We start from the raw sequence: 17,313 nt of genomic DNA on the forward strand, positions 1-17,313 counted from the left end.
ATAGTACAGATCAAGAAAGTAAACACAGTACTTGGCAGGAGAATATACCAAGTCTGCGTAGAAGAGAAACCAGGGTCTGGGACTCAAATAAAGATAGTGAAAATGAAGATGCTATTTATCCCCTACAACACAGTGTGTGGCAGGGGAGTACACCAAGTCTATTCAGAAGGGAACCAAATCGATTAATTTCCACCTAGCCATGTGAATATTGTGAATATTGTGAAAGAAGCCAAGAGAAGGGAGTCATTCTTGTGGCATTGTGAAGAGCCTGAGGAGGGCCACAGAAAGGGAATCGTCCGATCTTGGTGGTTGTGAACGTTGTGTGAGAAACCTGGGGAACAGAGTAATTCCCCCTAATATTGTGAACTGTATGGTAAAAGCCAGGAGAAAGAAATCGTTCATCCTGGTGCTGTGAAAAGCGTTAAGAAACCTGAGGAAGGTTAGGAGACGAGGAAGCCATCCCCCTAACCTTGTGAAGATACAAGACTTTATTTTTCCATGTGCGTTGGTGGAATGCCAAGTCAAGAGAGCCTTTGAGACTTTTGTTTTGACCTTTTTGGCAGAACGTTGCCTTTTTTCATCACCTGAAAGTGAACTTTTGTTTACCATCTCGAAGAAGGTAGACATTCTTCTGGCCAAAGAATAATGCCACTTTATTTAGTTTTGATTTAGAATGGAAGGGAAGGAAATAGTTTTTGACATATGATGGTGGACTACTTGTTTTGAGAGTGACACTGACAGAGTCGTTTGTATTTATTTGTGGCAGAGAAACCCCTCTTAGTAATAGGGACAGGTAGGCTTGTTTGCAATAAAAGTTTATGACCAAGAATATGCTACCTGTGTGTCAGTCTCCTACTTCTACACCCTTACACCAGCTTTCAACACCATCCAGAAATTCAGTTGGAGAGAAATGGCTAATCCTGACGCTCCATAGACCAACCAAGGTTTTCCCAATGTGTCTTGCCTGAACTATTCATTAGTTTTTCTGGAGAGAAAATCCAGGGTTTCATATTTGCAAAATGTATGGGACGTTTGCCATATGGCTGCTTTGGAGATTACACCGAGCACACCATGACACAGAAAGGGAATTCATGAAATCTTTACTTTTACTTCATAAGCAGAAACAGTATCAGAATGGTGTAGCATTTCAAAATACAGTAGAAACTCAAAGTCAAATAGAAACTGGGGCAGGCCTGTGAGTGCAGATTACAAAGCAAGGTTTTCTGAAGATCTAAAAGACACTGGACTTTCTAACAAGAACTGGCGAGCCAAACAGATCCGCATTGTGGCAGGATTTCTCAGCATTCAAAGTTGGATTAGAAAAGAAAATAGTAAATCATTCCTGATTCAGAGAAAAATCGGAAAACATTTTCAGAAAGGAATGGATGAGTCCTAAAACAAGCTTGCATTTAGGAAACAAGGAATATAGTTTCTCACAAGAGCAATCACAGCTCCGTTCCATCAGTTTAATGCCAATGGGTTGTGATGAAGTGCCCTGCATGTCCCTTTGCATGATGACTGTGGTGACCAAGGGAGGGGTCCAGCTGTCACCACTCACATTGGATGCTCTGCCTGGGGATGAATTAGCCGATCCCTCCATGGCCTAAGCAGGAGTCAGGGGATTGCCACAGTCAGCCACAATGTGGCAATGTCCCTTTATGGGACCTGGTTTTGGCCAAGAATCTAACCCACAAGATAGCCCACCCAGAGAGATCTATCTTAGAACTCAAACATCAGGTTCCAGCCACACAACTCGTAGGTAGAATTAGGGACTAGCAACAGTAAAAGAATCGACTAATCCAGGCATTACAGATAGCTGTTACAGACCATGAATTAGATCCAGGGAGAGGTGCATGGAGACTGCACGCATGTCCATGAAACAAAATCAAGATAGCGTCCAAGCCTTTGTCTGCTCTCACCTGAGCAACATGGGGAGAGGATGCAGGGCCCAGAAGGAATCAACCAATTAGAGTATGACTTCCCTGAGCAAGCCCACCTGAGACCTGTTTGACTGGTTAAAGAAGGCGAGGCAGAGTCAGTACTCTATATGAGACAGTGGCTCTGGCAGAAGTGTATGGGTGCTTGGAGAAGGTGTTCATTCCTAGGAGGCTGAAGGAGAGAGCAGAGGGAGCAAGAGGAGAGGGCCCGAATTAATCAGAGGAATAGGACAGCGTGAAGAAAGGAAACAAATGTCCCAGCCAACAAAGCAGGATGTTCAAGAAAGACACTTCACTAAGAGACTGAGTGACTGGGATAGGCCGTGAAAGTCTAGTAGGGAGTTGTGGTGGACATTCTAATTTATGTTATTTATATTTCGTTCATCCAAACCTGTAAATAACCCCCAAAAAACCCTATTGAACTTTACATTTGGTGGTGTGCCTTTTGTGGGGATCACTCAGCTTTTTAAGAGAAGATGTCAGAGGGGGATCCATAAATGCAAACCTAGAAGCCTACCCTAGACTTCCAGTAGCCAGCTTATAAAAGTGTGAACCACGAGCCTCACAAGGCTACTTTTCAAAGCTTAAGCAGAGTGTGCAGGATTTGATCTCTATAGCAATAAGGAGATGGACCCTAAGGATGAGCACTGGTTTCCACTGAATTTAAAATACAAGTTTATGAGAGCATTTTTGGGGGATACCAGTGAAGTCAGGACTGGCAGGAAAGTATAGAGATGGATTTGGGAGCTGGAGTGGTGGATGGGTATTGTATGTTGTTGTTCATTGAAGGTGCCAACACCTATGTTACCCAGGAGAGGGATTCCAAAGCCAGGAATATTTACTATGAATACTGAACAATGAAATGAGAAGAGGTTACGGACTTATTGCATAGTGAGTGGCGCAAGAAAGGCTTCCGTCTTTCCATCCATGATGGGATAGTGCAGGTGATTCTTTGCATGGACCAGGTCATGGCCCAAGTATGCCCAAGCAAGTAGAAGGGTGGACTCTGGGTGGTAGTCCTACAAAAAACAAAAACAGTGCCAGAGAATCTCCTAACCCGCTTTTATTTTACCCTGGAATTTGCTGCCACCCAACGCAATGATCAATTTCTAAGGTCTTCCTTCGAACAAACTAACTCCATCGTGAAAGGCAGACATAAGAATGTCCTGTATTTTGTGTAGAAATGTGAGTTGCTATACCAGGTCAGTAATAACCCTAGGGAGACTGGGAACCCTGTATCAAAATTACCCAACATTCAGAAAAACGGTTTACTCTTGGCACATTCAGATTTCTCCACAGGTCATGAGTGCATTATAAAAACACAGGACCAAGACCCAAGTAGATTCTTCTGGTTGAGCATTTACAAGACAAAGAAATATTGTGATACTTGTAGTATTTGCTGAAGTGATGTGGGTAGAGCTCCTCTGTATCCCGTGTTGATCACTGATGTGCCTTTTTCAAGGCTGGGGATGGATATCATAGAACTTATATGCCTCTCCAAAGTGGGGAACAGGTCAATCTTGGTGATTGTGGACTACACCATGTACAACACAAGATTTGTTCTTTGAGAATAGTACCACATCACTAAGAAAGTTGTCACCTATATCAGTAGAGTGGTCTTCGCTAAATAAATACTCACCGATCAGGGATCAATCATATCAATCATTACGTCAAAACTAATCAGGGCGCTTAAGATCCAACTCCATAATGAGTCACTCCACAACTCCATTTATAGGCCCCAGATGGATTGTTTAGTGGGAAGATTTAATCAGACCCTGAAACTCCTCTTGAGGAAGTTGGTAAACGAAGATTCCCGAAACTGGAACAAACTACTGCCATGGGCATGGTTTGCCACGAGGGAGAGCCCTCAAGCCTCCACCGTAGTTTTGCCTTTTGAGTTGGCCTACAGACAATAGACCAGGGACATTGTGGATATGTTCAAGGAAGATTAGGAGAGTCCATAAAACACCAGACAGACCACTGCTCAGTTTGTCCAAGCTATCGATGAAAGCCTTCTGTTGGTGAGACGTGATACACCAACATTCGTATGTCAAGTAGAAGCACAACAGCGGAGTAGGAAAAAGCAGAAGGTCCCTTAAGTAAGAGCAAGTGGAGAGAGAATGAGGAAATAGAGTAATCTAGTGAGCAGCAGAGCCAAGACCCTGAGACAAATAGGTGGCGAGAGCCGTAGTGAAAAGCCATTAGATTATAAAGATGCCTTCTGTTTGCTGGAACCGATGGGCCTCTGTGAAAGATTGACTCAGACTGAACTTCTAGGACAGTCACAGTTGTTGACTACCCCTCTGGGCCTAAGAACAAGGGAGGAGATGTCCCCACCATGCTCAAGCTACAGAAGACCCAATCAAGAAAGCAGGAAATGTAAGGAATATATTTATCCTACAGACTGAGGGTGACCAGCAAGAGACCCCAAGAATGTGCAAGGGGGTTGTGATTTGTAATTTGAGTTCTTAGCATTGTCTTTTGGCCAAACCTGCAAATAACTCCAACCATGCATGGCAAACTACACCTCTGGTTTTTGTGCCTTTTGTGGGGGACTACTTGGCTTCGTGACAGGGTGCAATGAGAAACAAAAGGCACAAAAAGGGAAACAAATAAAACAACTTTCAAACCCTGAATGGGGTGCATTGTGCCACCCAATAAGTAATATAACTGTTGAAGCCCATGAAAATACTGTTTATTAACAGTATGTTGTAGAGGAAAATATACTTTTGAAATATATTGGGAACAAACCACTGGGAAATAAGAAACAGGATCTTCAAGACTCCATCTTGTTATCAGAGTTTAGTCAAGAAGGAAAGAAAAGGCAAGACCTTGTTAAAAAATATTAGTGCAGGTTACTATTCTTCAAAGTCTTTCAAAGCCCAGTAGCAACCAACAAGCTACTTTGTGTGGTATTAACATATTAACGTTTTGTGGAACTTTTACATGGCCGTCCTACAGCATATTGAAGTTACATCATGTAATATTTTGAGCTATAATATGGCTCTGGTGCTCGGAGCCATAATGAGCATTCGCTCCATGCCTCAGTGAAAGCTGCACTTGCTGTGAATTATAAACATATTTTCAGCATTGTTCTCACTATTTCACTGAAAACCAGGTTTTCAACTTTATTTGTTGCTTATGTTGATTTGCATTGCTCATCCAAGGACACTGCGCGCGAAAAGGCTGGGATACACAGGTGCCGGCTGGTACCTGATAAGGTTGCCATGGACATTGTCAAAACCGAGGATGAGTTACAGAGTTGATGTTGCTGCTTTCTTGAGAAAAGGAAGAGTCCTACTCCCTGAGGTTACTCTGGGTCACTCTGGCTGTCGGCACATAGGAACTGTGAACGAACAGAGGCTTAGGCCAGAAGATTCTAGAAGGTGCCATCCCGCCTTTGTGGAGGGTTTAAAATGTGGTGCACTGAAAAGGTTAGGCAGAAAGCTTCATCTCGGAGATAGGGATGCCTCACTCTGGGCCTGTTGGCTGCCGTGGTCTCTTGTCTGTCTGTTTCAGGGATTTTCAGTGATTCTGGCGAGATTAGGGTATTCTTTAAAGTTGTGCCAACAGTGAGGTATTGTCTTTAGACTTCTTTGCTTCATTTATTCGGTGTTGTATTTATTCATTTATATATGCTGTTGATGAATAAAGGGTCATATAAGAGCCAATTTATCAGTTCGCTGAGTGTGTGTGTGTGTGTGAATCCTTGCTTATCCACGTTCAAGGTTTTTCATTCAGTGTATTGGTGAGAGAAAAGATATATGTATATGTCTGTGCACTCTCTGAAAAGCAAAACATATCATGAGAGCACACGCTCTCGGTGGCTATCTACTCAGGAACCCAGGCTCAAAGCTCAGTGATTGTCAGACCGGTTGAGGGATTAGGCTGTTCTGCTTAGACAAGATGTCACCTGTATTAGGTTCTCAAACAGGTGCACTGTGGCAAGTTCTTCAAGGTCCATGAAACAGCATGTGCTAGGCCTCAAGGGACAGACCAGATAATGTGCCACTCCTGGTTCCTTCACAGCTTCTGAAGCGGTATGGGGGGTACGTGGCATGGTAGGAAAATCGTAACAAAAAGCCTGCACTTGTAAAGAGCAGAAAAGACATTTCCTGATACTGGGAATACAGATTATCCTGAATTAAATATGCCCATAAACAGTGAATACTCTGACATTTCAATGATGCCAACATCACTGCCGTTACTATGGTAAATTAGCAGGGGGCTGAGCTCTGGTAATGTCAAAAGGAAGTTCCTTGTACCATGAGTGAGTACGGCAACCCTCAATAAATTCTTGCGTTGTTGCCAAATGAGAATGCCAAAAGACACACCTTTCACATTTATGAAGGAAAAAAGTCCAATTTGCATAATTCTAATAGAAAAACCTCTATTCCTGGGACACCATCCCATAGAATATCTTGAAATTGAAGGAGATAAACAGACGGAGATCCAGTATTGTTCATAGGCCATCTGTCCTCTTATCCACCTGCAGAAATGTGGGCACAGACACGGATACATTTATGCTTCTGGTTCAACGTGGAGCTAATCGGTCCAAGGATGGCACAGTGGAAAGGAGGAAGTTGGAATGGCAAAGGGAGCACCAAAGTTGCTACGATCCTGCAGTCTTTATGAACAGTAAGAGACCCCCTAAAATCATCCCTTTTCTATAGACTATATATATGTTCTTGGCAGTCACCTCTCTCTGGAACATGTGCTGGAGGGCCTCCTAGGGTGAGCTGTGATGTGAGCCGACCCTCTCATGAGCGAAGAGGGCTCAGGGTCATCATCCCTCGTGGAGATTCTCTCGTAACGGACCGACAGGGTCCGTCATCTACTCATACGAGTAGACAAAAACTAAAGCCAATTGAGGTCAGTCCTGCTGGTCATGCAACACGGTGGTGCTGAAGATTTTACGATTAGGTCTACCAAATCCATCTCCACCAATGCCCTAAAGAGCGCATCCCCAGCAACTCCATAACCATCTCTGAACACTCAGTCATCAGTAACCGGTGTTGCTGGAATTGCCGTACCCTATTGACCTTTATTAGGTTTCTCAAAACAGCAAACCTGCGTATGAGACATGCCCATAACTGGAAAAATCACACATCCAAGAAGAGTCAATACAATCACACAACACTACGGATTGTGGGGAGTGGCCTGATCTGGATTGGGCACACATGGGCCCTTGTAGAGGCAGTGCTGTGCCCAACAGTTATCTATGCAAACAATGTAGGTGTGTTAAGAGCACTTTTGGGCATGTTGGCGTATGCGCTAGAGTCATCTCGTTTTCCAGGACTTTAGATAATCCTGGTGTTAGGCTGCATCTCACACCATTGTAATCCCTGGTTTGCCTAACCAGCAACTCGTAGTCAACCACTGTGAAGAGCTTGAACAAACAATCTGACCTCAAACCACAACACGTCATCTTTTGTTTCTGTGCAAGTCCTGGAACTTTCAAGTATAACATAGCGCCACCAACATTTCACCAGGAAAAGAGAATGGTGTTAGAATCGGTGTTATTACCCAAGTCAATGGTAACCACTAGATTGACTTCGGAAGCATGAAGAGCGGAGTTGGATCAGTCGTGATCTAACTTGGTGAACTAATTTACTGACCAATCGTGGCAGATTTGCCATCATAAGGCACACCACGGGTAATGCGGAGAGTCAATTTATTAAAAAATATGCACAAAAACTGAGCATGGCTCTGCTAATTTACATACATATGTGATTTGTTTAAAGAAGAAAAGGCGAGTACGTTTGTGTTGCATTAGGGTGCTTTCAAGAGTTTTCCCAATTGACCTCCAAACAGACAAACCTGAGCACACTCAGAGGCCTGGCCTTTACTCACATTTGCAGTCAAATCATTTATGAGCATTTGAGAGCTCAGTGGCTCAAATTCTGGCCATGCATTCAGCAGAAAATACTCAGGTGCTTTATTAGGCTGGGCATGTGAAAATAGCATTGCACACTTTGGGCCGGACTCACAGAAGCGTTTACTAATGGCGAAATCCCATAGGAAAACATTCTCTGAATCAGGCCCTCTAGTTGTTAACCTCAAAAGTTAGTGTATGGCACAGTAAAAATGTTTCAAAATGAAAACAGTAATTCAAAAAACGAGAAAACAACCAGGGAAAATTGCTGACAAAGTGCATGAAATTGTATCTTTACATTTATACAGGGAATGGTTTTCTGGGTGAGAAAAATATATGATCTGCAAACTTCATTTTGGACACCTTCAAAATAATTATTGGATTAAAATAACATTTGGCTAATCTCAAAGTTTTCTTAAAAAATACATTCTGAAAACGTTCATGTGTAGTAGCACCGAGTTGCTGGGCACTATAACTTGCTGCTCTAAAATAAAGCAATGGTGGTTGATCCGTCTAAAAAGCATCTAGGCATGACTAATTATCCCTAGGAATGTGCACATGTGTGGATACATATCAGCACTGGTAGATAGAGGGACACAAAAGTACGCCTGGTCAACCACCCTCTTAACAGCATGCCCACATGCCAACACGCCCTACCCTCACCTGCCCTCCCGATTTAGGCGGGAGACACCCGATTTTTCAGTCAAAATGTTTGCTATTGTTGACTTTCTCCCACATGAAGTATCCCCAACCCCAATGGAGTTCAATGAGGACATTACATTCTCCCTCTTCCAGTGGTAAAATCTCCCGCCCAGGCCACCCAAAACATTGGGATGTATGGGCATGGCCCGCACACGTGCATGCGCAGGGAGCTCCGAGTGTGCTGGGTAGACCCCCCTCACCTTGATTCTGCTGACGGCTTCTTGGGCCTGCATCATCCGGACGTTCTTTGAGGGAGTTTTATCGGAGAGAAGTTGCGTTGAGCCGAGGTAATTGGCAGCGAAAATGATCCCATCAATTAAGTCTTCTGGGTCACAGGGTCCCGGCACTGCAAGACAATGGCAGGATAGGATAGAAGTCAAATGTGAAGGTTACAAGGAACTCCCCCAAAGGTGGCTAGAGCCACCCAGCTCGAACACAACTGAAGTTCTGACATGTGCAGCTTGTTTCATGGTTCATGATGTTTAGTGAAGTTCTTAAAAACGTAGAAGAAAAAGGCATCATGCAGTAGCACAACAGTGGCATTGAATGTAGTGTTACTCCTATGGGCTGGCAGGAGCTACCTTTATTAGGTCGACCAGTAAGTATATTTGGCAGAATAAATGGCAACCTTGGCCACTACAAAAGTACGAGTTTTAACACCTTTCATTGGACTAACTGTATATAACGCGCCGAGATGGCACAATGCATTAGATTTTGGGGTTGCATAGTATTCACCAGGTGGTAGCGCAAAATGGGCAAACTGAAAAGTAATGGAACTTCTCAAGGAAAACTTGAAAGGAACTTGTAAAACTGGACCAACATGGCGTCAAAACCTTCGCAGCCTGGGCACTGCAAGCCATCTATAGAGTTCTGAAATAATAGTTGTATATATGGATTACATTGTAAATCATTTTGTCTTTTATAGCACATTTATCTACCAACGATGTTAACATTTTATTACAATCCCATACCATTCTGACAGAGTTCATTGTGAACCAATCAATCAGCGCGGGCACAAAGAACAGTAGTTGCTTTGAAATGGCAAAACAAAAAAGTGATGGCTGGAAGGTTTTGAATTAATCACAACCACTGGCACATCTCTGGACAACCCTCCAGACCATCGTTTTTTAGCCTGCCAAGCCATTACAGAAGGGGAAAAACCATATGCATACCAAGCTTGGTCCGGGTATTCCCAGACGTGGGATCCCTTGCCTGCTGGGCCTAGAGACCCAAGCTACTCCTTACTGATGAGGCCCAACAAGGACGAAACATGTTTGGGGATGCTTGTGGTCTCGTGCAGAAGGGATGTGACCTAGCAGTTCGTGCTGGACTACCCCTTTTGGGGTGGGGCCAAGCCTGATTTGCATATGGTCTTTCCCCTTCTGTAATGGCTTGGCAGGCAAAGAACAATGGTCTGGAGGGTTGCCCAGAGCAATGCCAGTGGTTAAGATTCATTCTAAACCTTCCAGCCATCACCTCTTTGTTTTTGCTTTGAAATGGCGCCAGTGTTTTCTAGAATTGTGATATCCCAGCAATCTTGCAATGTTTTAGTGATGGAGGAGTTCAATTATAGCTATTGCCTGTTCTCAACATGGTAGCCCATTTGCCTGACCGTGAAATGGCCCCTATGTCTGTAGCAAAGAGGTAAGGTGTCCGCTTGAATGCAATAACGAATGCTGCTGAAGTCTCAGCAAGGGGAGCAGTTGGTATGGTCTTAAGAGAGAAAACTGTGCGAGCAAACCTGTAAAAGCACTGAGCCGTGGTTTACTCTGCCTTTGTCGGCATACATAAATATCTGCTTGCTATGGTGATTTACAAGTCACATGCCTTGCCAATGCACCTTAGGCTGTTGTTTCTATGCAGCACACAAACTGAAGCAGGTTGTCTTACAGGATGTGAGGGGGATGACCTGTTATGCTGCACGGTCTGGGCCAGTCTATCGTTCGGGCTACGATAACAGCAAAGATACTGAAAACAAGCATTAGCAATGCCAACAGTTTGGACTCTCTGGGCACAGCCTTAGTGGTATTAACTTGCTATTGATGGTAGAAGGTGCAACATGATGCGAGTTACTTGGGCATGTAATAAGAGTGCCTGGCAAATGCCTAATACTTATACACAAGCCAAAACTGTTGGTCTTGCCAATGCTTGTTTTTAACCAGACTTAAGTGAAGAACGAACAAAAACTTTGGCAGGCACTTCAAGTGAAACGTTTGATGGCAATGCTTGATTAAAGGGAGCTCAAAGAGTTCCCACTAGGAGGTGTTTTGGGCAGGGAGTGGGAGGAACTGGGTGGCAATGACCACAGGGTTTAGCATGACCAGGGCACTCCAAGGGTGGTCAAATAACCAAACGACACCTACAAGCTTTGTCTCCCACCTCATATGCCACTTCTCCCTATCTGTACCCTAAACTAAAAAGCCCAGCCTCCTTCATGATGATGCAGCTTTCCCTACAAACGGGAAGAACAGACATGCCTCCTTGCTCGGTGTAGATAGGGTCTAGGATGCTGTCCTGCTCATTAGAGGGGTGACTATTGCGTTTCGGCCGAAAATAGCGAGAGAAAAAACCAAATGCGCATTAACTTTGCATTCGACATGGGAAAAAATACGAATTCCATAATATCGAACAAGGGAAGTGGGGGTGTGCCACGCTCCTTGTTCGGCATTATGGGTTCGGGGGCTGCGGGGGTGCCCCCTGTTTCCATTACATGGAAATCGAAGGACAATAAAGAAAAAAAAGAAAGGGAACCTGCTGCGGAAGTTCTGACCCATAATTGGGAGACGGAACTGACGTTGCACGGAGAAGCCAGTCGCAGGGAGAAGAAAGAATGCGAGTGCAGTTATTCAGCTATGGTACTATGGGGTGCTGGGTAGAGGAAATAAGGGAAGTCGAGATATTTGGCATGCAAAGCCTTCCGCTTCGCCGTATTCAGCCGCGTTCAATTACACCGTGACATTTTCACATAGATCTGGCCATTGTACAATCCACTCTTGCGCAATACAATTGCCAACTCTCTAATGGACAGGACAACATCCCAGATACAAGGGCGGCTGGGTACTAGCTCGACTTTTCATGCAATGTGCTCGGCTCCTCATGGCCTGCCTGCTTCCATGGCTTTCCAGAGTCTCTTGGCTGCTGCCCTCTACTACTCCCCTTAGATTTCCTGTATAGATTGCCATGTGCTTGGTGGGTTCCCGGCTTGCGGTGGTCCTCCACAACTACACTGCATTCCTCTCTTCCTGTTTTGTTTGTAGCACCACGTACCATTTTCCCCTTTCATCTCCGGGGCATCACTCGACACGTAAGGTGACTGGGATCTTCTGGATTTGATCTCTAACCCTACTGCTCTTCATATGTGTAGTTTAGTCACCTGTTAATTTCCCTCTTTCCATAGAGCTTAAAACAAGATGAACTTCTATGCCCCATGGGGCACAAGTATTGCCTTAGCCCATAGCTTTGTACACTTTGTATCAACTTCTCCAACCTGGATGTAGGAGCTAGAGGCAGGGTAGTGATCATGGAGCAAGAATGTAACAGCATTCAGAGTATTCTAGATCTCAGGGCACATCACTTAAGCTCAGGAGACGGTGTTGTGCTTGGAGGGGGAGGGGTGCGGGAGGCATGCAGCTTCCACTCTATACCTCTGCCAAGTAAATCACGCCTATGGTGATATCGCTTTCGTAGGTAAACTTGCCTGGGCTTCAGAGTCCACTCCAGGCCATGAGCTTAAGTCAAGGATCTGACCACATGCCATACCCTTCCCCTTCTAAATTAGCTCTACCTTGATTATTTTTCCTTTAAGGCTAGTCTGGGTTTGTAATCCAACCTTCAGAGGATCTTGGTGCCATAACATATGGCCATACTATCCACTGCAAGTTGTCTATAAAGGTCACGTTTCTGGGGCCATAAAGGATTAGGGAGCATTATCCCATTGGAAGGCAAAAGTCTATCAACCATTCTAAGTACTCCCTTGCAAACATACTTCCAGACTTTCGCTAACGGTCCTCAACATTTCTCAGTGGGACACAGTTCTGCATTGACTGGGGTTTAGTTTCCCCACAAACGCTCACCTCATGCTTGGGCCAGCCAGTTGTCAGTTCATGGGATGTCGCAACCAAAATTGTGATTTTGGGTAATCCAGGCATGCCTGGTGTCTTCACTGGAACCAAGGTATTACGCAATCGAAATGTAAACTGTGTTTTGTGAAGGTTTCTTGGACCCACACACTCATACAAACAAATTGCTTCCCCTGATAGGACTAGGTTTGCCTACAACATCTCCTTATCTGAGAGTCCAAAAAAGGCATCAATTTCTTGGTTCACCATACAAAATGGATTTTTAGGACCCTTTGGGCATACATTTCGAGTCCTGGATCTGGTGCTTCCTCCTCAGCCTGCAGCTGATACTGCATTCCAAGGTGTTCCTGAGGGGCTCCTGAATCTTCTTCAAGGGATCACATCATGCAGAAGTCTATAAGCTCATCGCACTGGCTTTCAGAACACAGACGGGCCATGTGGCCCAACCTCTGTGATGAATCCAATGGAGTCATCACTGATTCCACAGTGATAACCTCCTCCCATGTGGCCAGTGGACTTCAGCTGCTACCTTATCCTGACCCTGGGGGAGACTATCTGAGGGCAGATTACATGGGAGGAGACAGCCACCGGGGAGATGTAATGGCTTCATTGGCTGATGCGTGGTATCCCCCCACTGTCTTTACTTTTACTTTATTTCATTTATAACGTGCAACCAAGGACCCAGAGGCTTAAGGGCACACATAAAAAAGACAAACAAAATTCATGTAAAAACATTGGGCCTCATTACGAGGTTGGAGGTAGCCTTGCCGGTAAAACCGGCAAGGCTACCTCCAAACCGGCAAAAAAAATGGCACCCGTGAATGGGCAATTACCAGGGTATTCCGGCCCTGGCGGACCTGGTAATTGCCCTGTCGTGGGTGCCGGTAGATCCCCATTCCCATTTGAGCCGCATAGGGCTCAATGGGAATGTGGAAGCCTGTAGCACCGGCACGGTTCATTAGAGTGACGGTGCTACAGGCTTGCTCTGCTCATGGGTGCCTTTCATTCCTCCAGGCCAGGCCTGGCGGAATGAAAGGCACCCGCAAGCACAACTCGGAGTTTGCCGGTCCGGTAACAATGGTACCAGCAACCTTACTGGTACCGTTGTATCCGGACCGGCAACCTCGTAATGAGGCCCATTATCTTGTAACCTAGAGCAGAAGAAGGCAGTAATCATCACCAAACGAGGATCAGTAAATAGAGATATGTCCTTAGGAGATATGTCTCCAATGAAGAAGACCCCCTGCTACCCAATACCCTAATGGCCTATTGCCATGTGTCTGTTTCCCCCTATAGAGATGTGCATCAGAAACCATCAATGAACTTTAATTCCCACAACCACCTAAGTACTGAGACAAGGGAGATGACAGGATTGATGCAGAGCAGCAGAAGCATCAACCCTAAGGAACGTGCTAGTTGTTGGATAAAGGCACCCGCGTGCTGGTCTATTAAAAATAGTAACCGACTGTGAGAGAGTGATCAGGAGAAGACGTGTTACCTCTGTGGAAAGTGGACAAAGGTTGGAGGCGAGCTGGTTGTGGCGGAGCAGAGAGGCTTGGCAGCCAAGAAGAAAAGCAACGTGGGCTGTGGAGATGCCAGAACCGCGAGACGATTCCTGGGTGTCTGGCAGCCAAGTGAAGCAGCAGTGTCCTTACTGGGAGCGGAAGAGAAACTGGTGTTGAGGAGAGGAGCCGTGAGAGAGGCTGGAGAGATGTCAAAGCTACCTGGAGTGGAAGCGAGCAGCAAAGGCACGCTGCATAAGTGCAAGATTCACCGAAAACGCTACCAGAAGCCAGTGAGTCAGCCCGAGCAGAATGAGGACCCTGGGTCATTTCGGCGACTGCCCCAAAGAGGATTTGAACATTACACAATTGCAGAAAGTGAAATAATAAGATTACTTTTGAATTAAAAGGGCAGAGTGCCAATTCAGACCGCAATACGAAGTGAATGCAGATGTGGGGGTGACCTTGAAAGAACTGTGAAAAGCAAGTAGATATACTCAACTAGGAAAGGTATATACTGCTTGAAGGAACTGTAACAAATGAGAAGTCCTGGCAGGGGAGTAGACCAGGCAGTTGTGAATGCAAGAGAAGTCCTGTCAGGGGAGTATACCAGGCAGTTGTGAATGCAAGAGAAGTCCTGGCAGGTGAGAATACCAGGCAGCTGTGAATACAAGAGAAGTCCTGACAGACGAGTGCACCAGGCAGTTGTAAATGCATGAAGAGTCCTGGCAAGGGAGTATATGATGCAAACTGCAAACCTACAAAGAATGTCAAGCAGAAACTGTGTTTGGTGACCAAAGAAGGAACTTTTGTTGAAGAACTTACAAGGCAGAACCATGTTTATCTAACAGGATTGTTGGGGGCCACGAGAGACAGAACTGTTAGACCCAGAGACATTTGTGATACCAGTGAAGAATGCAAGGGAAGGGAAACAACCTCTGGAACTAAAGGCCTTTCCATTTTGGAGAACATTTATTTTGGAGTAGTTCTATTTTTTCTTTAGGAACACCTTTTGCAAATACCAGGTTAAAGACATTTCCATTGTCACTTTTTTTTTTAGTGTAAGGGTCACGATAGAACGTTTGGACACAAGGAAGGCTTTTGATTTATGACATCCTGACAAAGACAGCTCCTTAGTTTTTGGTTCTTAGGGAGGGAAACAACTCTTTAGAATAGGATAAGAAAGGCCTTTTCAGAACCCTCTTCAATTGAATAAAAGTCTTTAACTAAAATCATTACTTTGTGCCTGGCTTTCATTTCTGGACCCTCACACCTCCCACAAACTAAACATCTGGGGGGTTTCTTTGGAGAAGTTGTAGGAGAGGGAAGTCACTCTGGCTGTACCATTGTGCTTACTCTAGACTCCTCCAGACAACTGGACACCCTATTTCCTGATGGCTTTGGAAGAGCGGGGTCACCTCTTCCTTGTCCTCTGGAATGTGTAGGTGCTGGACAAAATGCACTTTTGTCCACCTATGCCAAGAATATAAGCTTCCAAAATCACCTTAACAGGTATTTCAACTTTACCTGTAAAAAGGGGCTATCACTGCTTCTGTAAAATGCAGTATTTGCCATCAACATTCGTAATCTCAGCCAACATCGAATGCGTCTCCTGACGCAATACAATACCTTGCATTTTGACTTTTACTTTTTCCATATCATTAGTATGTCAAAACTAATTTTACCTCTACCTGGTGTGGCAAAAGCCTTTGTCCATGTACAAGGTTTAGCCATATCTGACATGTTGTATTAGCCAATGGTAGTGTAGTAGATTGAATACTTCACTGTGAAATAAGGGAGTAGCCTTGAGAGCTGAGTTTGAACCTCCCTCCACTAGTGCCCCACCTTTTTTTAAATGTACAATTACTTTTCTGTACCAGTACAGGGAAGGCAAAATGGACTACTGTATATGTGCTTTATGAATTAAATAATTATCTGGAAGTCTGAGTGATTCTACTTCTGGGATTCAGAACTTCTGTATGCTCTGCCGGTGTAAGCACTGAGAGGTGCACATGTGTCATACTGGCATACCGTGCTGTGTTAAAGTTTACATACATTGGTCTAAGCTTCATAAACCGAGCATTGGCAGTGTAGAGGAGAAGACACTCAATTAAGGAAGCAGTCTTATGATCGGAGTTAGAATCTCTATGAAAGGGCTCTACTTTTATTTTTTTAAATATAGTGTGTCATGCCCTAAAATGGCTTCAAATAAAATATAAACTGCTTGATTGAAGTATGCAGTGTTTCTTTTTAAACAGACGGGCTGACTTACAAATTAAAGAAAAGGTATAAAATAAGCGGTCCCTCACAAGGAAGTGGTAAAAGGGATCTCCAGTGGGAGCTGGGTTTCAACCTTTATGGCACTGCTCTACTTTTTGTCTTTTTTTTTCTTGAATGCAAAATGTCCTTAATGGGTGGTGAAACTACAGCAAAAAAGTAGAGGCAACCAGCCTGATTGCTGCAATTACACAAGAGTATTGAAGATTCACAGCATCAATGTAATGCTGTGGTAACAGCGTTTAACCTGGCTGAGTTAGCTAGTCCAGACACTGGAATCATGGTGGGCAAGGTGTTTGAATGGGGCCATTAGCTACATATAAACGTTCCAGCACTTGGAGAGTGGTGAAATCCGGTCTCCATGCCCGACGAGTACTTGTTTACTTTTTTGATATTGAATTGCTTTGTCCATTAAACAAACTGAAAACCACAAAAGGGAGCATGTAAAGACAAAAGAAAAAAAATATTCGTTGTATGGTGCCAGACATCATTTTTAAGACAGTACAATCCCAATGGGGTTCAGGGAAGAATACACATTGCACAGTGATAGCTCATAGTCTGCTTTATCAATTTGAGATATTGCCATCACACATCACTTCTGTTCCAAGAGTTCAATAGTATGCAACAAGGTCAGTAACCTGACCGTGTTACAAGGCAATACAAACACCTCTCAGCTTGAGTGGGAGGCCTACCGGGGTGGAAGCCAGAGGAAGTCATACCCCAGAGGGGGATGGCCGCAGTTAAAAGGGCCACAAATGATCTTGTTCTGACAATATTTTTACTAACTCTCGAAAAAACTACAACTCTCATAATTCCTCCCTCCACTTTAGAAATCCCATTTGCCAAACCACTGAGATGAAGAAGGGGCAATAGGGAGTTATGAGGATTACCCATAGAAACCAATGGACCAGGGATTCCTATGGGCAATCGCCATTTTGTCC

General features: G+C 44.5%; 1 protein-coding gene across 5 annotated transcripts in view; it reads right to left on the reverse strand.

Moving 5' to 3' along the window:
* APBA1 (amyloid beta precursor protein binding family A member 1) overlaps positions 1 to 17,313 on the reverse strand; it is a 1,040,959-nt gene that overhangs the window by 172,767 nt on the left and 850,879 nt on the right. For all 5 annotated transcript variants that reach the window (XM_069625788.1, XM_069625787.1, XM_069625786.1 and 2 more), the window contains one exon: positions 8,715 to 8,860. In XM_069625788.1, the coding sequence (XP_069481889.1) occupies positions 8,715 to 8,860 (146 nt within the window). The remainder of the gene's footprint in view (positions 1 to 8,714; positions 8,861 to 17,313) is intronic.

This window comes from Ambystoma mexicanum, chromosome 6p (genome assembly GCF_040938575.1).
Source record: "Ambystoma mexicanum isolate Mex_15411 chromosome 6p, UKY_AmexF1_1, whole genome shotgun sequence".
NCBI classification, from domain to species: Eukaryota; Metazoa; Chordata; class Amphibia; order Caudata; family Ambystomatidae; genus Ambystoma; species Ambystoma mexicanum.